The sequence below is a fragment of the Ictidomys tridecemlineatus genome, chromosome 1 (genome assembly GCF_052094955.1).
Source record: "Ictidomys tridecemlineatus isolate mIctTri1 chromosome 1, mIctTri1.hap1, whole genome shotgun sequence".
Taxonomy (NCBI): Eukaryota; Metazoa; Chordata; class Mammalia; order Rodentia; family Sciuridae; genus Ictidomys; species Ictidomys tridecemlineatus.
In genome coordinates this window covers 104,946,559-104,968,708 of record NC_135477.1, presented here as the reverse complement: position 1 = coordinate 104,968,708, position 22,150 = coordinate 104,946,559, and the positions used below count along the sequence as shown (strand labels likewise).

The following is a 22,150-nucleotide window of genomic DNA, read 5'->3' as shown; positions in this document are numbered from 1 at the left end:
ATTAGTTGAGCATAGTTAATCAAAGAATGCTACATTCAAGTAAAAAGAAGTCAAAGGTTGGGGCAGAGAAGACAGAAGGCTGATCTTATTTTTCCATTCTATGATTTCATAGTATCAACTATCTTAGCTGGAAAGGCAGGACAGATTGTAGTCTGTACCTGCCTCCAAAATCCAGCCCCTGTTTTATGAATGGACCAACTCTTTGTATGGAGCAACATACTCGAAATGGGTCTGAAAGGAAAATCAACACATTGATCTGTGAAAACCTAGAGGGGAAAAATGGAACTTTCGAAATAACTAAATTCCAACGTTTACACTAAAAGTTTTGAGTAAGGACCCAGAAAGAGGTGAAACATCAGTAACTAGAAATGAGGTCAAGGCTGAAGTGGACCACAATCTTGTATGACAATATATAGCATGCACACTTTAGGTACCAAAATATGTGCTTGTTAAATGTTTAAAGTGTAGTTCGTGAAACAAAACACAAATGCAAATAGTATCATACAAGCTTTATTGTTATCCAGTTGCTGCTGTTGTGGTGAAGTTATGGTAGAGTAAACATTCGCGTGGGTGCAAGATGTTTACAGTCCTAAACCGGATGGTATGGAGAGGAGTTGCAGACGCAGGGTGGGTAGCTCTCCTAAAGACCTTAAATCGCTCCTGGATCTTGAAAGTGCTACCAGCATAGGTCCACTTGAAAACGACTAAATGCATACCACATTTTTCTGTAAACGGATGCAGAATAACGCAGAGGAGCCACGCTTTCACGTGTTACTTAACCCCGCCCAAACAATCTCAGTGACTCCTCCTCTAGCGTCAACCAAAGCCAGGTACTGATCTAGTGCCACCGAGCGAGCTCTCTTTAACCTTGTCTTCACGTGACTAGAGCAGGCGTGGTTAGGAATGGAGGGACTGCGTAACTACTGTCGTTTTTATCTTTATCTACCTTGGATGCCTAGAATCTAGATCAGGGTCTTTTCCCCGGCTTCCACTGTCAAAAGTCATTTTCCAAAAAGCAGAAGTTGCAATTTGGGGACAAAAATTGCTCCTCCCTTTTAAGTTACCAGACTTACTCTCTGAGCCTGCGCATCAAGTCTTGACAGATATAAAAAATAAAACGGTATATTTTAGAGAACATTTACAGTCTGACAACTGAGTCACATGACAGAGTAACTTAAAGATAGAACTTTCTATGTTCCATACGTTGGGCTTCATAAGACATAGAAGATGGTTCGTTTTCCCTTGCAAATGAAAATATCATTTTTATCTAGTAACAGGACCTGTAGTGACGCGGCGCATGCGCACGGAAGTGGCTACAACGCACGCGAGATTACCCAGCAGCTTTGCGCGGTCCGGCTGTCTTGGGAGAGGTTTCTGGGGCTTGCCGCCATGGGGAAGGTGAATGTGGCTAAGTTGCGTTACATGAGCCGGGATGACTTCAGGGTCTTGACCGCGGTAAGAAACGCGTTTCACTTTCTCCCTCGTCTCTCCACAACATGCGTCCTTCTTCCTGTTCCTTTAGGTTTGTTGGGAACTGAGTGGGCGCCCTCGGGTCCCTGGGACTTAGCAGAGACTGGGTAGGGGGAACAGAGTACCATGGAGTCGGACTTTTAAAAAAGCTTTTCTTGGGCTGGGGATGTGGCTAAAGCAGTAACGCACTCGCCTGCTTTTCTTAAGGTGCGTATCTTTCGCTAAATAGAGCAGAAGCCCCCCCTCTTCTAATTTTTTCTTTCCGGTCCCCTTCTTGAGCTCGAGACACTTGCATCTCTGGCTTGAGAAACTTTTCTGATTGTTAGCATCTGACCCAGCTGAGAAATGTTTAAGTCTTCTCCTGAAAGGATTCGTTAGACTTAGAGCATTGTCTTTCCCACTCAAACTCAGTCACAAAGCGTTCCTTATAGTTAATTCAGAAAACATTTGTCAAGTTTTTAGTAGCAATTTTAGGGTACAAAACAGACAAGAACGGAAGGATGTACTCTTCATCATCAAGTAAATGAATAAATAAGCAAGACAACATCAGATAGTAAATACTATGAAGATGACAAAGGATAACAAAATGCAGCTGGTGGAAGCTGGGGTCAAGTACAATCTGAAATGTTTTCAGGAAAGACAACTTGAATACAAGAATCTGTAACCGACGTCTATAAGGGTTTTTGTTCAAATTCGGCCTTTGGTAGGCATTGAACAGAGTAGTGTGGCAGGAGCCACTGAATGTTTTTTAATCAGAGTGATAAAATGTGATTTTATTATTAGTCTTATGACACAAAGATCAATACATAGATCTCGGCATTTGCAGAATAAATTAGTGTATTGATTTAGGATCCATTATCTTTTGGTAAGGAATAAGCACCATGATAAGGGTTCTATATTGTAATTATGTATTAGAATGTGATGTGACTCACTGATTCTTGTATTATTTTAAGGCTTCATGTTTTGGGTTTTTGAAATTAGTCTTAAATAAGCAATACTTAAGGATTAGACTATCCAATGCAAGATCAGTATGAAAGTTGGGAGGCACCTTCCTTTTTCTCATGTAGATTCTTTAATTCCTCTGGGCTTTCTTTAAATACCTACTGTCACCTCTGAAAGATACCTTCTTTCTGCTTCTTCAGAACACATACTCATTTCTCAGTGCCTCTGACAGAAATAAGGGAGTCAAAGAAAGAGTGTTGGATGCTAGCAGCAGCAGGGACAAAGCATGGGAAAAGAGTAAAGTTTAAGTATGACTTTTTGTGGGTTACTGAAATTATGCCAGATTTATTTAGGTCTGCAGTATTTAAATTATTTTTTTAATCTCACCAAAGAGACCTAGTCATTAAGGTAACATCTCAATCTCAGTTGAATCTTATCAGTGTTGTTACCTTTCCTTGACCTCCCCTTCCCCTTAATGTCTTTGGTTCCTTCTGTATCAATTATGATTGTTTAACTCACCTTAACTTTCAGTATAAATTTTCCCCAAAATTCTGTCCCATAGTCCTCCTTTTTTATTCATTTATGTCTTTCTGGTGATTACATCCACCTTACAGGTTCATTTTTCATCTCTGGCGAATTTAAGTAATATTTCCCTCAATTTAAGACTTCATTCCTAAGAATAGACCCTTAGTTTTCCTTTAAACATCTTCATTTGACTGTTCAAGGCAGTTTCATCAACTGTCTTCCTCCTTTCTTTAACTCCACCAAAAATATATCTAATTTTTAAGCTTTCTCTGTCTTCATCTCCAACTTTGATTCTTCATTCCTTTTACCCTCTCATCCATTTGCCAAGCTATGCCATAATGCCATACTATTTCCTAAAGGTCTTCCATCTCTTCCTTTCATTATCACTGCCATTTAACTTGTTCTGGTTGCTATTTCCTCTGAGCTGGGAAGCTATCTTAATTCTCCAGTCTATCTCCTCCAGTTTTTGCCCTCTAAACTACTTGCATATTCCTGCTAATTAAGGTCCCCAAAATAACTGTTCATGTATTTCCTACGCCTAACCATTTTCAAGAGTTTCCTGCTTTCCTCAGTATAAAATATAAAACTCTAGGGTAAAATATTTTCTCTCATATGAGGAAGCTAGAGACAAAAGAAGGAATGAAAAAAAGCGTGGGTGGGGGGGAATTTGTGAAAATAGAAGGGAGATAGTAAAGTAGAAAGTGGGGACAGGAAGAGGGAGGAGGGGAGAGAAAAGGAGAGTTAATTATATTATGCTATATGCATGTGTGAGTATATCACAATGCATCCCAATTGTTTATGTAACTATAGTGCTCTGAAGAATTAATAGAAGACCAATAGAGGAAATTGAGTGGGGGAGGGAAATAGAATTACTGGGAATTGAATGGAGAAAATTATTATATGCTTTTATGAATATTTCAAAATGAACCCCACTATTATGTGTAATTATATTGCACATATTACATATATGTTTGTGTGTATGCATATATATGTTCTGTTCTTTTCTCTTCCTCCTCCCCTCCCCCCCACCTCCTTCTCCTCCTCCTCTTCCTCTCTTTTCTTGGTCTACATTTCAAGGCCCTCTGTATTTTAGCATTTTCTAGCCTTATTTGCATGAATTCCACAATTCATTTTACAAGCTTTGTTTATTTCTGCTATCCTGCTGTCTGCTTTCTCTTATGCCCTCAAAGTCAATTTCAAGTATTCCTTCCTTAAAAGTGATCCCTCAGCTAGAACTATTCTCAGTCTACCCCAAGCTACTTCTTTTGAGTCTCCAAGGGTAAATAGTACTTTTATATTCCTTTTATTCTCTATGTTGCCTAATACAATACATCTTATACTACTACAAGTATTTTGGTATCTGCCACGTGTCATTTACTTTGTCCAGCACTCACAATTCCTGTCCATAAAGCAAAGTACAGTAAAAGTGAATATCAGTGATTACTGTGTATGTCAAGTTGTAATTGAAAATATTAAGAAAAGAGAATAATAATGTAGAATTACAGTTATGTGATACATGACAATATTCAGTCAACCATAGACCACATGTATGCTATCCCATAAGATTATATCACCTATTGACATCAAAACTGTCTTTGTGAAAGTATGTTCTATCATGTTTGCACAAGGAGAAAATTGCCTAATCAGACATTTCTCAGAATGTATGCTTATTATTAAACTATGTGACACCTAACTGTAGCTGGAGAACTGTGTGGTCAGGAGAATTTCAAGAAGTTAATTTCTTAGCAAGGTTTTGATATTCAAGACTTGGTGATGATTATAATTTCATAACATTTCCTTTAATTTCAGGTTGAAATGGGTATGAAGAACCATGAAATAGTTCCCTGCAGTTTGATTGCTTCTATAGCCAGCCTGAAACATGGTGGCTGTAATAAAGTTTTAAGAGAATTAGTGAAACATAAACTCATAGCTTGGGAGCGTACCAAAAGTAAGTATTTTGAGGCAACATTTGTGAATTTTCCAATAATTGGTTCCCCCAGAGCCGGTGTTTGAAAGGCAAGAAATGAGAATTGCCAGACAAGTAAAGCACTAGACCAAGAACTGATCATTCTTTTGTGACATATTCTGTTGGTCAGAAATAGTCACAGAACTGTGCAGATCAAAGGAAGTAGATAAAGGAGTAGCAAAATTATACTGCAGAAGAGCAAGTAGAATAGAGATATTATTGTTATCATTTTTGTAAATTCATTCTGCCACAGGACTCCAGAGCATTAGTTCTCAAACTTTTTGGTGAAGGTTTTTTTTTTTTTTTTAACCTGTAATAAGGCAGATAACAGGTGTATACAAAAGTACACATTATTGGTCAAATCAACAAAAATTTCTGAGCTTAAAACATTTATCTTTTTATAGATGCTTACAGACTGTTGTCTGTATATGGGGCACACTTTGAGTAACTGCACAGTAGAGAAAAAATGAAAATTACAGAAAAAAATTTAAACTTATAAATCTAGATAGTTTATCTTATTCCAACTAAAGCTTCCAAACTTTAAGTTTCTTCTTAAGACTTGAACTGATGTGATTTATTAATACAATACAACTAAAATATAATCTTTCTCATTTGATTTTTTTGTCTAGCTGTCCAGGGCTATCGATTGACAAATGCAGGCTATGATTATCTAGCTTTGAAAACACTTTCCTCCAGACAGGTAGTTGAGTCTGTTGGAAACCAGATGGGTGTTGGCAAAGAATCAGGTAAGTGCTAATTGTACTGACAACAGCTTTTTTTTTTTCTTTAGTCTATATTTTCCCTTGAGAAACATTTCTTTTTCATGTTTCCATATTTTCCAACAAAATAGTAGTAAATTGTAAAGTTGGTTAGGAGCAGTGCAGATTAGAAACATCCTTAATTTGGTTTAGTTATTGTTATTTCCATAGGTCTTTCTCTGAAAAGTCATTTGAAGAATTAATTTTTCTCTAATGACTCAAATCTTTGGCACATATTTTATTTGCTCTTATTTTGTATTTGATAAATTGTACATTTACATCAGTTAAAAATATGTACCACATAGATGTAGTAATAACATCTGAAACCATAAACTTATTTTTCCATCGCAAAATTCTGACCATTAAAGGAACGATGAGTATGTGTAAAATGCAGGCAAAAAAAAGCATTCTAAGATAGCATTGAACAAATACTTGTGTGTTTGTTTATTTTGTATGTGGAAGACGGGAATAAAAAGATGATTTTTTTTATAGCATACCCTCTTATTATTTTACCCTATGTAGTTTATTCTAGTTCCATTATTTGTCTAAATTGTGGGAGCAGAATTAAATTTGGAGCGAGCCAGATGCAGTGGCACACGCTTGTAATCCCAGCCACTTGGGAGGCTGAGGCAGGAGGATCATGAGTTCAAAGCCAGACTCAGCAACATAATGAGGCCTTAAACAACTCAGCAAGACCCTCTCTCTAAATAAAATATAAAAAAAAGGCTGGAGATGTTGGTTAGTGGTTACGCACCTCTGGATTCAATCCCTGGTACCAAAATTTAAAGAAAACAAAAATTAGAAGTAAAGGAATTATTAGGAAATCTCCACCAAAGAAGGTTCATATGATTTGTATGTCCTCTCTATATCTAGATTATGGTATATATTTAAAAGTGATATAAGATTACTAAATACAGTCTGTGTGTGTAATATATAAACAGAAGTAATGAAATACTTTGGAGGCTGGGGAATGTGGCTCAGTGTTAGAACACTTACCTAGCATGCACAAGGCCCTGGGTTCAATCCCCAGCACCGCAAAAAAGTAAATAAATAAATTGATAGATAGATAAACTTTGGGGCAGGCTTCCCATTAACTCTTAAAAAAAGTGTTCATTTTTTGATTTTTAAGAAATTTATTGCTTGGCAAAATAATGAATGTACAAAAGAGAATACAATAAAAACTAATCTTACTCCTAACTCAAGTCTTTGTCTCCTATTATTACAACCTGAAGCTAACACACTTAGTTAACCCTCTAGAAATGTTCTGTGTAAATACTAGTATAGTATATGTATTAAAAATAATATGTATATACATTCACATACTAATTTTAATCACAAGTGACAGCAAACAGTATTATTTCACATATTAAGTTACTTTCATTTTTGTGAGTAGTAATATAATTAACACCCTTATGTAGATGCGCGCCCCTCTCTCTCTCTCTCTCTCTCTCTCTCTCTCTATATATATATATATATATATATATATATATATATATATATATACAAATAAATTTGTAAATATATTCTTGAAATTGAATTATCAGGGCATGTATTAGCTTGCTAGGGCTTCTTCTATAGCTAAATACAATAGGTAGCTTAAATGGGAATTTATTTTCTCACAGTTTTGAAGGCTAGAAGTCTAAGATCAGTGTTTGGTTTCTCCGAAAACCTCATGGTAGCTTGCAGATACAAGCCTTCTTGCTGTGTCTTCTCATGGCTTTTGTTCTGTCCTTTACATCTCATCCTCTTCTGATACGGTCACCAGTTCTAATAAATGAGGACCTCACTCTTATGACTTCATTTAACTTTAATTATCTCTTTAAATGCCCTATGCCCAGATAGTTACATTGGAGGTTATGATTTCAACAAAGGAATTTTGCAGAGTACACAACTCAGTCCATAACAGGGCAAAAGGCATTGAAAATTAATAGGCATTTAAATTTGTGTATTATCAAATTTTCCTCCAAAAAGCTTGTACCAATTTGTACTCTATTCAACAGTGTATAACAGAGCCTATTTCTTAACAGAAATAAGTTAAATTACCTCATGAATAATTAGAACATGTTCTAAATGTCAACATTGCAAATAGCAAGTTGTTTGATAGTTGATAAAACTATTAGGTCTTTACTTATTATAGGATTGTATTCTCACACAATTGAAGAATTGAAGTTTATATTTTTGAAAGGGAAGATATTAAGTAACTTCTACAAGGGGACATTTAAGGAACAATTAAATGTTTCCCCACTACATTGATTGTTCTGACATAGGGTAGATATGGGCATTGAGCATCTTTGAAAACAATCACCTTTAATACATTGCATCTCTGCTTTCTTTTGTAGTAGATATGAATATATGTTGGCTTGTCATTTTGTATAAAATGGTGAATGCATGGTCATAAAAAGTTTCGTCAAATAAGTTACTACTTAGTGACAAGTGATAGATGTAAATAGATAAATTATTACTAAGGGGAAAGATGACATACAAATAAAGTCAGGTAAAGTTAGAATTATTTTATCTTATTGCAATAAAAGTAATAAGATATTATTTTTAAATCTGGGTCTAGATATTTACATTGTTGCAAATGAAGAAGGACAGCAGTTTGCATTAAAGCTTCACAGACTAGGAAGAACCTCTTTTCGAAATCTGAAAAACAAGCGGGATTACCATAAACACAGGCATAATGTTTCTTGGCTGTATTTATCTCGTCTCTCTGCCATGAAAGAATTTGCCTACATGAAGGTAATTTCTAAATAATTTTATGTTTTTTAACCAAATAATATAAAGACCTTAATGGTAAGCATTTCATTAACCTCAAACTCCATTTCTATAGAAAGTCACTTCTAACTTTGTTGCTTGTTATTTTTCTAGTGATTTCCTCCTAGTAAAGGTACTTTTAATTGTTGTTAATTTAACATAAAAAAGGATGTTTACAAAATCTTTAATTTTTAATCTTTCACTTTCAAAAGCTCAGCATATTCATTAAATATCCTTAATAATACTCAAATATCTTCAATAACTAAACAGAAAATGAGATAGGTTTTATTATTTTTTTCAATAGAGTTTGTTATGATTTATCTTTGTGTTTTAAAAAATATTGAATTATTGTTGAATTTGATCTCCAAAAATACAAAAAAATTGAATTATTGAAAATTGCTTTAGTGTGCAGTTATTTGGAGATTCAGTTTGTTGTTCTTTGAGTAGGTTGTTTTAATTTATGTGCTTAAGTTTCTAGCAATCATGGGAGAGTTCTTAAGGTAGTGTAAATAAGTGACTGATATCATACATGATAATTTGTATGCTATGATATTCATTCTGTAAGTAAGCAGTTTGGTAGGAATTGAGACATTTTCCCAAAACTGTATTAGTGTTTTTTCAGAGTATTTATTTATTTTATTTTTTTATTAAAGGTACAGAAGTGAAACTTGTTTGCACATAATATAAATAACACTCCTTAAATGCACTAGTATTTTCCTAAAAGGGAAAGAATAAGACATAAAGATTAAGCTATAGGTTGAGAGTTACACTAAATCACAAGTTCTGTGCAAATATTGATAATCCTTAAGGTTATCATTTCTGTTAAACTGCCAAAGCGTGTTCAAAATGATCTGCATTTGGAAAATAACTTTAAAAACAAGCAGAAGTCTCTAATGAGTTGGAAATAATTTAAATCCTGTCTATCAAAGGTGGGAGGTAGAATAGACAATCTTTCAAAATTAAGTACTGGTGTCGGGTTGGGTAACAGAATGGATACTAAAGGGAATAACTAGTATAGTCTGTGGTGTGTTAAAGTTGGTACTGTAACAGACACAGAAAATGAAGAACACATTTTTAAAAACAAATCATATGATAAATTTAGAGAAAATTTGGTAGAATAGAATAATTGATGAAAGTGTTCTCATGAAGTGATTAGGAGTTAGATTCATAAAACTTAGATATGATTTGACTATGAGAAGAAAATGGATTAAAGAGTATTTGAAAACCAGAAAAAGGTGTTCAAACTGAAGTCAATATTTATATGTCCATTGAAGATTTTTTAAAATTGAGCATTGATGTAAGCATCTTGATTTGGTGTTAATTCATAGAATGAGTTAGGTTCGGTGGCAAGAGAGAGAATTCTAGCAGAGTAATCTGGCATAAATGACAAAGATTTGCTTAGAAATGTTCCCTTTTAAATGCCAGAGAGCACAGATGTATTTTGAAAGAAGTAACAGGATTTTGATAGAAGAAATTATGCATAGGGGAAAATAGATGTGTGAATGATTTGGAGTAACATTTGATTCAGATGACTACAGTCTACATATTTGTTACATATATAAATAGATTTTTATTGCATATTGTGCTCTGGAAAAAAAAGTTTAGTGATCTGTAAACCAAGATACCTGACCTTTAGAATGCATTATTTCCTAATAAGCTAGATGACAGAGCATGTCCTATATCACAATTTGTTTTCATTGAAATATTTTAAGCACATGTTGACAAATAGTAGAGACAAAATAGGGAAATGTCTTAATAGACCATGAGCTTCTTGAGAGCCAAGTTTTTACTATCATTTTTATAACCCTAGCACAGTGCATGATATTTAGTAAACATTGATTTTTAGAGGAAAAGCTAATACAAAAAGACCTCTTCATTAATTTATTTGTTTGCTATGTTTTAGGCATTATATGAGAGAAAATTTCCAGTTCCAAAACCAATTGATTATAATCGCCATGCAGTGGTCATGGAGCTCATAAATGGTTATCCTCTGTAAGTATTCATCATTCTTGAAATCATAGGTCCTAATAAATGAGTTCAAAGTTCAGTTATTTTTTTAATTAGTGAAATACTGCTTTTGGGAAATAGAAATTGACTTGAAGGAGTAGACTCTAAGACAAGTTGAAAACTCAATTTCATTCTGACATTTTGGTTTTGTAATCTCTGATTCATTCAGTAATTTTTGAGTCTGTTATGTGACAGGTACTTATAACTCAGCCATGAACAAAATAAAATTCCTGCCTTTGTGGAACTTATATTCTGATGGAAGAAGACATACAATAAGTAACTAAACAAGGAAATATATATGGGGCATATCAGTAAACTGTGGATAAAAATAAGAAGGATAAAAGGAATAGAAATACTAAGGTGGGAATAAAGGATTGCTATCTTACATAGGGCCATCAGGAAGAGTCTCATTAATAAGGTGAAACCTGGGTGCAGAAACTTGGAGAGGATATCATGCGTTTATCTAAGAATGTTATAGACATGTTTGCAGCCATGCCTGGAGTGAGAACAGGGCAGTGCAACAGAGGCAAGAAACTAAGAGAGGTGGGAGCATTTTAAGGAGTAACATCAGATAGGTGAGCAAGTGGCTAGTTAACTTAGGATTTGTAGACCCTTGTAAGGGATTTTTAATTTTTATTTAGATAGGATGCCATTGCAGTGTTTTGAGCAGAGAAGAAATGTGATCACTCTGGCTACTGTGTATTAAAAGTATACTTAACAAAACACAAAAACATATTAGAAAAATAAATTAGAAGACTTATAATCTAGGCAAGAAGTGATAGTAGCTCTGCTTAGTGATAATCATGAAAGTGATTAAAAGTGGTCAGATTCTGTATATGTTTTGCAGGGAGAACCAACATGACTTGTTTCAGGTTGAATTTGGATGTGAAGGAAGCAAGTTTTTTGGCCTGAGTACTGATTAATGAGGAAAACCTGAATATCATGGTGCCCCAAGTAAAAAAAAAAAAAAAAGTATTTCAAGGAGGAGAAAGAAGTTGACTAATTAGAAATGATGACAACTAGGAACAAGAATTTGGACACTGAAATTTTGATAAGAGCTACTTATTGGAATGAAGTAGATGCTAGTTTGTTTGAAGTGGGTTCATTAGAAAGTGGGAGGAAAGCCGGGGACAGTGGTGCACACCTATAATCCCAGCAGCTAGGAGGTTGAGGCAGGAGAATCTCAAGTTCAAAGCCAGCCTCAGCAACTTAGTAAGGCCCTAAGCAACTTGGTTAGACCCTGTCTCTAAATAAAAATGTAAAAGAAGGGCTGATGATATGGCTCAGTGGTAAGTGGCCCCGGACACTAAAAAGGAAGGGGGAAAAAGGAATTGAAAAAGTCTCATGTAAAAAGAATTGGCTCTAAGGAATGTCCAAAGAAAGGAGGTTGTCATGGAAAGAGCATATGGAATTGAAGTAGGCTGTGGCTTTTTGTTTTAATAGCTGGAACATATTGTACCTGATCTTGGAATGATCAGATAATCTTAAAAACTAGGAAGATAGGGAATGGAAATAATATATATGTACACACACTTTAATAATTAATTTCATTAAAATCATGAATGTATACAAATAACCTGTTATTGTTACTTCAGATGTCAGATACACCATGTTGAAGATCCTGCATCAGTATATGATGAAGCTATGGAATTAATTGTGAAACTTGCAAATCATGGGCTGATTCATGGAGATTTCAATGAATTCAATCTCATATTGGATAAAGATGACCATATTACCATGATTGATTTTCCACAAATGGTATCAACTTCTCATCCCAATGCTGAATGGTATATTCTGAAATTGATTATACAGAAGGATGTGTTTGTGCATGAATGAAATTATTTTTTATGTATAATTTTCCAATTTTGGAACACTATCATTTAGGTCAATAACTGGTTTGAAATGGCTGATTATATTGATACAAAAAAGATAACAAACATTAGAAAGATAAATAGATTCCTATTTATTGAAGGTTATTCAACTACTAGAATTTTCCCCTTAAGATAATCTCTTTTATTTCTTAGTATTTTGAAGGGGAAAAAATGTGCTTTGATCCAGTTTTTAAATCCTATTCTTAAAACTTATGTACATATTGGAAAGCTAAAGAAATTGAGGCTTTTATGTATTATAAACTACAATGAAGTAATTGTAATTTGACGGATATTCAAGTTAGATTTTCTTAGCCATGAAAACTTTTGTTCAAACAGACTTTTTAGGAGCAGTTTTTTAAACATAAAAGACTACTCAGAAGAAATAGAGACATACATGAAGGGGGGAACCCTAGAACCACCACATAACTTTTTTAACTTTCCCCTTTTCTCTCTTCTGTGGTTAGCTTCAAGAGAACTTCACCAAACATAACTCAATAATGTTGGACAGTCCTAAGTAAAAGTTGTAGTTTTGAACTGGACTCAATTACCAGACCAATAATAATTATCTCTTATGTCATTTTTAGCTTTTGTTGGAATTCATATAATATTTCTTCCCTGGCACAAGGCAGAATCAATTTAAATGCTGCAATAATCATATTCTTTATATTACCTAACCATCTAAAGCCAGCCAAGTTGTGAAATATGACCTTTTCCTTTATTTACATGTATTTCATGATGCAGTTCAGTGTAATCTAATTAAGGTTAAGTGTGTTTTTTCTCTTCTGTTCCAAGTTTTATGAGAAACATCTTTTTCATAAAGTAATTGCTGGTACCACTTATGTAGTAGGGTATATTCATTTTTTGCAAAGTTTGAGCTTGAAGCAGTTTACGTTAAGTGAAGCTTATCTTCCTCCTGGTTTCCATTAGAAAATGTCTATACATATGCTAGAGGAAGAAGTATCATTTAAAAAATATTTCCAAGAAAACAATACTAGAAGATTAATGGCTTACATTTGGATGGTCAGTACTCTTTGGTTATTAACTAAACCATTTTTATTATATGGAATAGCATATAGTCATACAATAAAGGAACATGTGGGAACCACCATTTAGAGAAGGAATTGATGACTCTGTTCTAAGTTTAAAGCTGCATTATTAGGGAGACATTGTGATTTAATTCAAATTTTTATGGAAGAATACTGGGGCAAAGGACTTGTGCTAAGTACTAGAGATTTCAGTATAAATAAGTCCAGTTTCTGCTTTTGAAAAAGTTATTGTCTATTGGGTGAAATGTGAACATGTATAAAATGATAACTTAAAAATTTATTAAGGTTTTACCTAGGATACCCTGATAGCAAGTAATGGTGGCATTGTCTTCCTACTCCAGGACTTCATTGTTCTCAAAATAACTTAGTTAATTCCTAGGTCCTTGATCCACTTTGAGTTTAGTGCATGGTGAGAGAGAGGGGTTTAATTTCATTTTGTTGCATATCGATTTCCAGTTTTCCCAGCACCATTTGTTGGAGAGGCTATCTTTTCTCCAATGCGTGTTTTTGGCTCCTTTGTCTAACAGAAGATACTTGTAATGTTGTGGGTTAGTCTCTGTGTCTTCTACTCTGTATCTTTGGTCTACCAGTCTGTTTTGGTGCCAGTACCATGCTGTTTTTGTTACTATTGCTCTGTAGTATAGTTTAAATGTCTGGTATAGTGATGCCACCTGCTTTGCTCTTCCTGCTAAGGATTGCTTTAGCTATTCTGGGTCTTTTATTTTTCCAGATGAATTTCATGATTGCTTTCTCTCTTTCTATGAGGAATGCCATTGGGATTTTGATCAGAATGGCATTAAATATGATAGTGCTTTTGGTAGTATGGTCATTTTGATAATATTAATTCTGCCTATCCAAGAGCAAGGTAGATCTTTCCATCTTCTGAGGTCTTTGATTTCTTTAGGGTTCTGTAGTTTTCATTATATAGATCTTTCACCTCTTTCATTGATTCCCAAGTTTTTTTGTTATTGTTGTTTTGGTTTGTTTGTTTTGTTTTTTGAGGCTATTGTAAATTGAGTAGTTTTCCTCATTTCCCTTTCTGAGAATTTGTCACTGATATACAGAAATGCCTTTGACTTATGGGTGTTGACTTTATATCTTGTTACTTTGCTGAATTCATTTACTAGTTCTAGAAGTTTTCTGGTGGAGCTTTTTGGGTCTTCTAGGTATAGAATCATTTCGTCAGCAAATAGTGCTAATTGAAGTTGTTCTTTTCTTATGTGTATCCCTTTACTTTCTTTCATCTGTCTAATTGCTCTGGCCAGTGTTTCAAGAACTGTGTTCAATAGAAGTGGTAAAAGAGGGCATCCCTGGTGTCTAATAGAAGAACTAGTAGGCCCTAATCTTCATCATGTGGGATTAGGTTCCATTTTCCTTAATAAGGCTTCTATAGCATAAGAATTAAAACCAAGAATCAATAAATGAGATGGACTCAAACTAAAAAGTTTCTTCTCAGCAAAAGAAACGATCTATGAGGTGAATTGAGAGCCTACATCTTGGGAGCCAATTTTTACCCCTCACACATCAGATAGAGCACTAATCTCTAGGGTATATAAAGAACTCAAAAAGCTAAGCACTAAAAAACCAAATAACCCATTCAGTAAATGGGCCAAGGACATGAACAGACACTTCTCAGAAGGAGATATACAATCAGTTAACAAATATATGAAAAAATGTTCATCATCTTTCACAATTAGAGAAATGCAAATCAAAACTACTCTAAGATATCATCTCAGTACAGTCAGAATGGCAGCTATTATGAAGACAAACAACAATGAATGTTGGCGAGGATATGGGGGAAAAGGCACACTCATACTCTGCTGGTGGGACTGCAAATTGGTGCAACCAAAATGGAAAGCAGTATGGAAAATCCTTGGAAAATTGGGAATGGAACCACCATTTGACCTCTCGTGGGTCTATACCCAAAGGATTTAAAAACAGCATACTATAGGGACACAGCCACATCATTGTTTATAGCAGCACAATTCACAATAGCTCAACTGTGGAACCAACCTAGATGCTCCTTAGTAGATGAATGGATAAAAAAAAAAAAAAAGTGGCATATGTACACAATGGAATACTACTCAGTAATGAAAGAGAATAAAATCATAGCATTTGCAAGTAAATGGATGGAGTTGGAGAATATAATGCTAAGTGAAATTAGCCAATCCCAAACAAATGCCAAATGTTTTCTCTGATATAAGGCGACTGACCCATAATGGGTACGGAGGGGGAGCATGGAATAGACGAATAGGCAGAGGGGTGGGAGGGAAAAGGAAGGGGCAGGAGGTTAGCAATGATGGTGGAATGTGATAGATATCATTATCCAAAGTACATGTATGAAGACATGAATTGGTATGAACATATATTATACAGATATGAAAAATTATGCTTTATATGTGTAATAAGAATGTAATGCATTCCACTGTCATGCATTTAAAAATAAAATCAATTAAAAAATAGTTAAGATCCAAGAACATGGTCAATTCCATGTCATCTTGTCCTTAATTCTGCATTATCTGGAAATTGTCTAGAGAAGTGAATCAATTTTTGCAGCATACTGGTGACCAAAAAACAACCTAAACTGCTCTCAATTCAGATTAACATGTCTTCAGATCATTATTTATAAGCTACAGCATGATTTATCCCTTTGGGTATTACTATAGTTTAGCTAATGGATAGCAAAGATATATAAACTTAATTCAGTAGTCTCTAAACTTTTCCTTGAATCATTAATCTCTTTTTTTATCTTTAACTTTCCCAGTTGGCAAGGGATTCTAGTGGGTATTGCTAATGGGTACATTACCAGACAGATCGGGGACTAAAGAGGATAAGTGGAAACCTCCCAACCTGTAGACCCATGGTCTTCTTCTATAGTTCATGCTCAATCCCCCACCCCCCAATGTATCTTACTGCATATTAAGTAACAATGTGAGAAAACCCTGATTTTTCTAATCATAGGAACTGTATTGACAAGCTTATATCTCTAAAGAGTTCCTCCTATTTTCATTTTTTCAAATGTAATGTCACTGATTTATATTTCTTTCATGTAACATTTTTCTCCTTTATGCTTGGAGCACAAATATCATAACTAATGTTATTGACATTGGCTAATTAGGGAAATGGCAAGTGATGAGGCAATATAAAAAAGTGATTTTTTGCTTTTGCAGGTATTTCGACAGAGATGTTAAATGCATTAGAGATTTCTTCATGAAACGTTTTGGCTATGAAAGTGAACTTTACCCTGCCTTTAGTGATATCAGGTTTGTCCTCAACATGGCTTAAAATGCAATGCTAGGGCTCACTAAATATCTGATTTATTTAATTCTAAAGGTTAATACTTTAAGAGATGTCAAATAGTAATGTTTGACACTTTGTGTTTGCTTTTGAATTTCATTGCCCTACAGTATAACAATGGAACTTAAAAATTTGAAAATACCTGCCTTTGATCTATTAAGGCATTGCTTAAATTTTGAAATGGAATAGATATATAGTTTTTTACAAATTCAAGAACCTTTATTCTATTTTGAAGGCTGTGTGAATAACCTATTCATAAGAAATCTAACAAACTACTTTCTTAAATTTTTGGTTTTTCCTTTATTCAGAGTACAAACTGTCTTTAATTCACTCTTGAAACATAATCATGTACACTTTCTAAGTTTCCTCATTTGTTTTGTGTACTTAAGATATTCTTGATTTGGGATACCTTACATAAGTTAAAAGAAATATTTAGCTGTTTTTGAAAGCTAATTTACTAAGTTAAATACCAGCTGAAGTTTTTGGTTTTGTATTTTTTAAAGAATTGAACTGTCCATCCATCTATCTATTTATTTATTATGGTGCAAAAGGTCAAATCCAGTGCCTCACCTGTGCTAGGCAAGCGCACTATCACTGAGCTACAACAGCAGTCCCCCAACTGAAATTTTTACAACTTTGTTATTAATATGTGTTGCTTTTCTCTTATTATATTTTATTCTTAAAGTGACACCATGTATCTTTTTTGTGTACTTAAGTAATTTAAGTATTATATTTTAGGCAAGGAAAAAATATTGTAGACTATTGAACTCACTTGAATCATAGCTTATTAGAGGAGTTGATATTTATCCATCTCATTTTTTTTCCCCCTCTTTTAGTGTTTGACACTTTTTTTTTCTTCATAGGAGAGAGGATTCTCTTGATGTTGAGGTTTCTGCCAGTGGTTACACAAAGGAAATGCAGGCAGATGATGAACTGCTACATCCAGTAGGTCCAGATGATGAAAATACTGAAACTGGGGAGGGATCTGATTTCTCATTTTCTGATGAAGAAGTATCAGAAAAAGCAGAGGATTGTAGGTCAGAAATTGAAAGGGAACAGAACTTTGAAGATGAATCAGGTGGCTGCTGTTGCAGCTTATCTGGAGAATCTGAACAAACAAAAAAAGACAGTTTGTCAGAGGAGAGTGCTGAGGCACACATACTTGAAATGACTGAATTCAGTCAAGCTTTGGAAGAAATAAATGGATGGGAATGTGAACACAAGTCAGTAACTGAATTTTCTGAGGAGAAGAACCAAAATGATATCATGCAAGATGGTCAGACAGGTCAAGAAGAAATTCCTGCTGGCTCTGAAGAGTATGAAGATGAATGCCCTCATCTGATTGCTTTGTCATCATTAAACAAAGATTTCATGCCTTTCAGGTATATTTTTGTTTTTTGTTTTTTTTTTTTTTTTTTGCTTTAATCTTGAGACCAATGCTTTTTTTCTTCTTCTTCTTCTGGTAAATGAATGTTTTTGAAGAGAAACCAAATAGTATGACAGTTGTAGTCTGCCATCATTATGTGTAAAATGAAAGCCAAATAACCTTTTTGTTGTAAAACTTCAGAATACCTTCCTTTTCATTTAGCCTGATTTGGGGCAATCTCTTCACTAAATTTCAAATAATTCTGGCTTAAAGTACAAATTGATGACTTTCAACAAATTAATATAGGTATCTTGATAAATTGATTGCATTTTAGATGGATGAGTTCTTTTGTTTTCATAGTTACATGTATAATGTGTATGTTTGAGCTAGATAAAAGCATGTAAGTATATGCAATGTGTAGTAAATGTGCTTTCTATATAAAATGACTACAGTGAATTTTCTTGGACTTTGAACCCTTTCTTTTTTATTCATATTAGTTAAAATAATATGATAGTATTGTTTTCCTCTAGATTTAGGAAGCATATTCAGAATCAAACTATAGTTCAATAAATACTGGTTTTGTTTATCTAAAAATAATAATAGAGCAAAATAATAATAGAGGAAAATTAAATCAGCTCTACACTTACTAAATGATTGGGCTTGCATCTCAAGGCTGCCTTTATCTTGATACTTATATTTATGAAGCACAACTTGAGAATTTTGTTCCTTTTCCACATAGCTCTGTGTCTTCAGTCTCATGGCTATTGCCATTTAAATAATAAACTTAAAATTTAAAGCATAAGCATTTAAGGAAAAAAGTCCAGTTTATCAGTGGTTCAGAATTTTGAGTGAATGTGTTGGTCTGGGTTCTCCATAGAAAAACTAATAGATTTATTATAGATGCTCTTCAACTTACTATGGGGCTACAATCTGATAAAACTCGTAAGTAGATTATATTGTAAGTCAAAATGCATTTAATACACTTAACCTGTTGAACATCATTGCTTCATAACACAGTACACTGTAGAGTATGTATTATTTACCCTCATAATTCCTTGGTTGACTAGTAGCTGCAACTTCACTGTCATTGTCCAGTACCTTGAGAAAGTAAAATATTATATCACTAGCCTAAGGTAAGGTCAAATTAAAAATATTTTTTTTAGTAAATACATACCTCTTTTGCTTGAAAACAGTCTGTATAAGGAATTGACTCATGTGGTAATATAGGCTGAGAAGTCCCAGGATCTGCTGGAGACCCAGGAGATCTAGTGATATAATACTAACCCAAATCTGAAGGCCTAACAACCAGGAGAGTCAATAATGTAGGTTCCAGTCTGAGGTCAAAAGCAGAAGACTCTGCTCTGAGACAGGCAAAGAAAGCAGTTTCTCTTTATTCTGCCTTTTTGTTCTAACCAAACCTTCAATGGATTGTATGAGGCCTAGCTACATGGGGGAGGTCCATCTTCTTTACTTTGTCTACCAATTCAAAAACAGTCTCACTAGATACACCCTGCATAATGTTCAAACAAATATCTGGCACCCCGTGGTGCAGTGAAGTTATACATAAAATTAACTATCACAGTGATAGTAAAAAAAAAAAAAAAAAACCCTACATAGCTTTAAGAAGTTTTCTAAGCAGGGAATGGAAGTAATTGTTTTCACTCAGAACACGTGCTGGGCAAAACTTATTATTTGCAACAGAAGCCAAATAGGTGTTGCTGAAAAATATCACCCATTAATATTGTCTGAGTTTTTTATGCAAAGTGAAAAACAAGTTAGTTCCCATGCTTATAGGGTTTTTTTTGTTGTTTTGTTTTTTGGGGTGGGGGTGGGGGTGATTGTTTGGGTTTTTTTTTTTTTTTTTTGGTATCGGGAATTGAACCCAGGAGTGCTTAACCACTGAGCTACATCCCCAGCCATTGTTTATTTTTATGTTGAGACAGGGTCTTGCTGAATTTCTTAGGGCCTCCATAAGTTGCTGACGCTGGCTTTGAACTTGTAATCTTCCTGTTTCAGCTTCCCAATTTGCTTGGGTTTTAAGCATGCATCACCATGCTCAGCTCCATGCTTATAGTTTTTTCTGCCTTAGCAGAGCAGAATCATGCACTACTATCTCTGTTCCCATTCTATCTACTATTTGTTTGCTACAAACAAGGAAAAAAAGTAAAGCAGAGATTTAGATTGTGAGAGGAAGATTTGTATAGTGCAGTGAAAGAGGAGGAAAAGAGACATGAAGAGAAGCAATGAATTTTGATAACTGACAATCTGCCATTTTGGATTTTCAATAGTGACTATGAGAATGTTGAAAAATTGTTAATATGTTGAATTTCAGGTAGTTTTACCTTCATAGAAATTCTAACTGTAATTGATCTTGAGGTATTTTATGTCTAAGCTTTATTTTTAGGTAAGAAGTAATATAAATTAATCAAGTATGACTAGTTACATTATAAGAATTAAATGAAGAAATTGTGTGGGTTTTTTTTTATTTTAGAGATGAAGAAAATATGACAAATATTAATCAGAAAAGAACAAGAACTCTGAGTGTTACTTCTGCAGGCAGTATTGTTAGCTGTTCAACAATTCCTCCGGTAAGCATTCACATAGCATTTACCAAATGTTGATTTGATCACTACTATGGACAGATTAATGAGCTCAGTTACTGTGAGGATTTCAAGACACCTTTGGACATTTGGACTTCACACATTTTATAAAATTATAGCAGGTATAAATATAGTAATATAAGATATAGTGTTCACTTTAAGTGGAATGTGCAAAGCTTTCCAGAAAAAAAGTGATATAAATTAGCTTGAACTTAAAAGATAAAGTCATAGATATTTTAGGTCCAAAATTCACATGTGGTTTAGTTACTTCATTTTAACAATGAGTAAGATTTCGGCCAAGATAGGTTATGTAACTTTGTTCAGTTATCTAGAGAAACAACTAATAGCAGTGAGAATAAAGCATAAAGATGCATCTCCTTTACTAGCTAGTTTGTTTTTGAATTTTCAAAGAGAAAAATAGGTTAATTTAAAAAATTTGAAATCTCAGATTTTTGTTACATCCTTTGAACATTTAGCAGCAATTATCTTTATATTAGTGAATTTGTGCTCCTTATCAAAATGGTTATCAATAATACTAATATGTGAAATCTTCCCAGGAATTGGTGAAACAGAAGGTTAAACGTCAGTTGACAAAACAGCAAAAATCAGCTGTCAGACGTCGATTACAGAAAGGAGAAGCAAATATTTTTACCAAGCAGCGGAGAGAAAACATGCAAAATATTAAATCAAGTTTGGAAGCAGCTGGCTTTTGGGGAGAATAATAAAAACGATGGATATTTTTAACGTATATTTTTAAGTTATCATAACCCTATTTACAGCTACTTGTACTCTTTATTGGACCAAAGCCAATAAATAAATAGATAAATAAACCCTCTTTCATCTATCAGTTTGACTCATTCTCAATATGTCTTCCAAAGAAAAAGTAATTCTGCTAAAACAACCATTTTTTTCAAGTAATTTATACGACTTTAGTATACTAAAATAAAGTTTTCAAAAAAAACTTTGTTAGAGGCATTTGCATATTTTTAAAAGTCTCAATATCATCATTTTTGTTTTATTTTGTTTGGTCTCTACCAAGAACAGTTAGATTACTTGGTTACAAATCCCAACCTTTTCACTTAATAACAAACAATTTAAAGCAAGTCATATTTTTTTCTCTTGTCCTGACTTTTCTTACTTTTAAAATTGGATTTATACCTATTTTGTACAGTTGTTTTGAGGAATACATAAGACAATGTGCATAAGGCATTTAGAATAATGCCTGACACATTATAAACATTTAATAAAGCATAGCTGTTAGAATTATACTTGACATTCATCTTAAATTTTGCTGACAAACTGGTTGCCTTTTATTTAGCCATTGGGAGACTTCACTGCCTTTTACTCTTTCGGATAAGCTAGTAATACATATTAATTTGTTAAAAACTTAACTCATTATTGATGTTATTTACATTGGCATGTGATCATGGGAACAAAATCTTGAGACAAGTTCTACAAAAATTTTTACAGTTGGCAACTTTTATGAAGGACCAAACGAGTGGAAAAGTAGGGGATGAGAGGAGTCAGAAAGAATGAGCGATTTTTTTT

The 22,150-nt window shown here is 33.9% G+C and overlaps 1 protein-coding gene across 1 annotated transcript; it reads left to right on the top strand.

The window, feature by feature from the left end:
* Positions 1-1,310: 1,310 nt before the first annotated feature.
* On the top strand, positions 1,311-21,437 carry Riok2 (RIO kinase 2). The gene is made up of 10 exons (XM_005326138.4): positions 1,311-1,455; positions 4,747-4,885; positions 5,533-5,649; positions 8,225-8,400; positions 10,319-10,407; positions 12,018-12,209; positions 16,510-16,602; positions 17,500-18,018; positions 20,494-20,590; positions 21,160-21,437. The coding sequence occupies exons 1-10, from the start codon at positions 1,390-1,392 to the stop codon at positions 21,322-21,324; spliced, it is 1,653 nt and encodes a 550-aa protein (XP_005326195.1). The 5' UTR covers positions 1,311-1,389; the 3' UTR covers positions 21,325-21,437.
* The last annotated feature ends 713 nt before the right edge of the window (positions 21,438-22,150 follow it).

What these genes read in the sequence shown, in the direction of transcription:
- Riok2 (XM_005326138.4), top strand. Translation starts at nt 1,390, where the DNA reads ATGGGGAAGGTGAATGTGGCTAAGTTGCGTTACATGAGCCGGGATGAC. An exon ending in CCTGCCTTTAGTGATATCAG is followed by an intron (nt 16,603 to 17,499) that starts GTTTGTCCTCAA and finishes TTTTCTTCATAG; the next exon opens with GAGAGAGGATTCTCTTGATG. An exon ending in GCTGTTCAACAATTCCTCCG is followed by an intron (nt 20,591 to 21,159) that starts GTAAGCATTCAC and finishes AAATCTTCCCAG; the next exon opens with GAATTGGTGAAACAGAAGGT.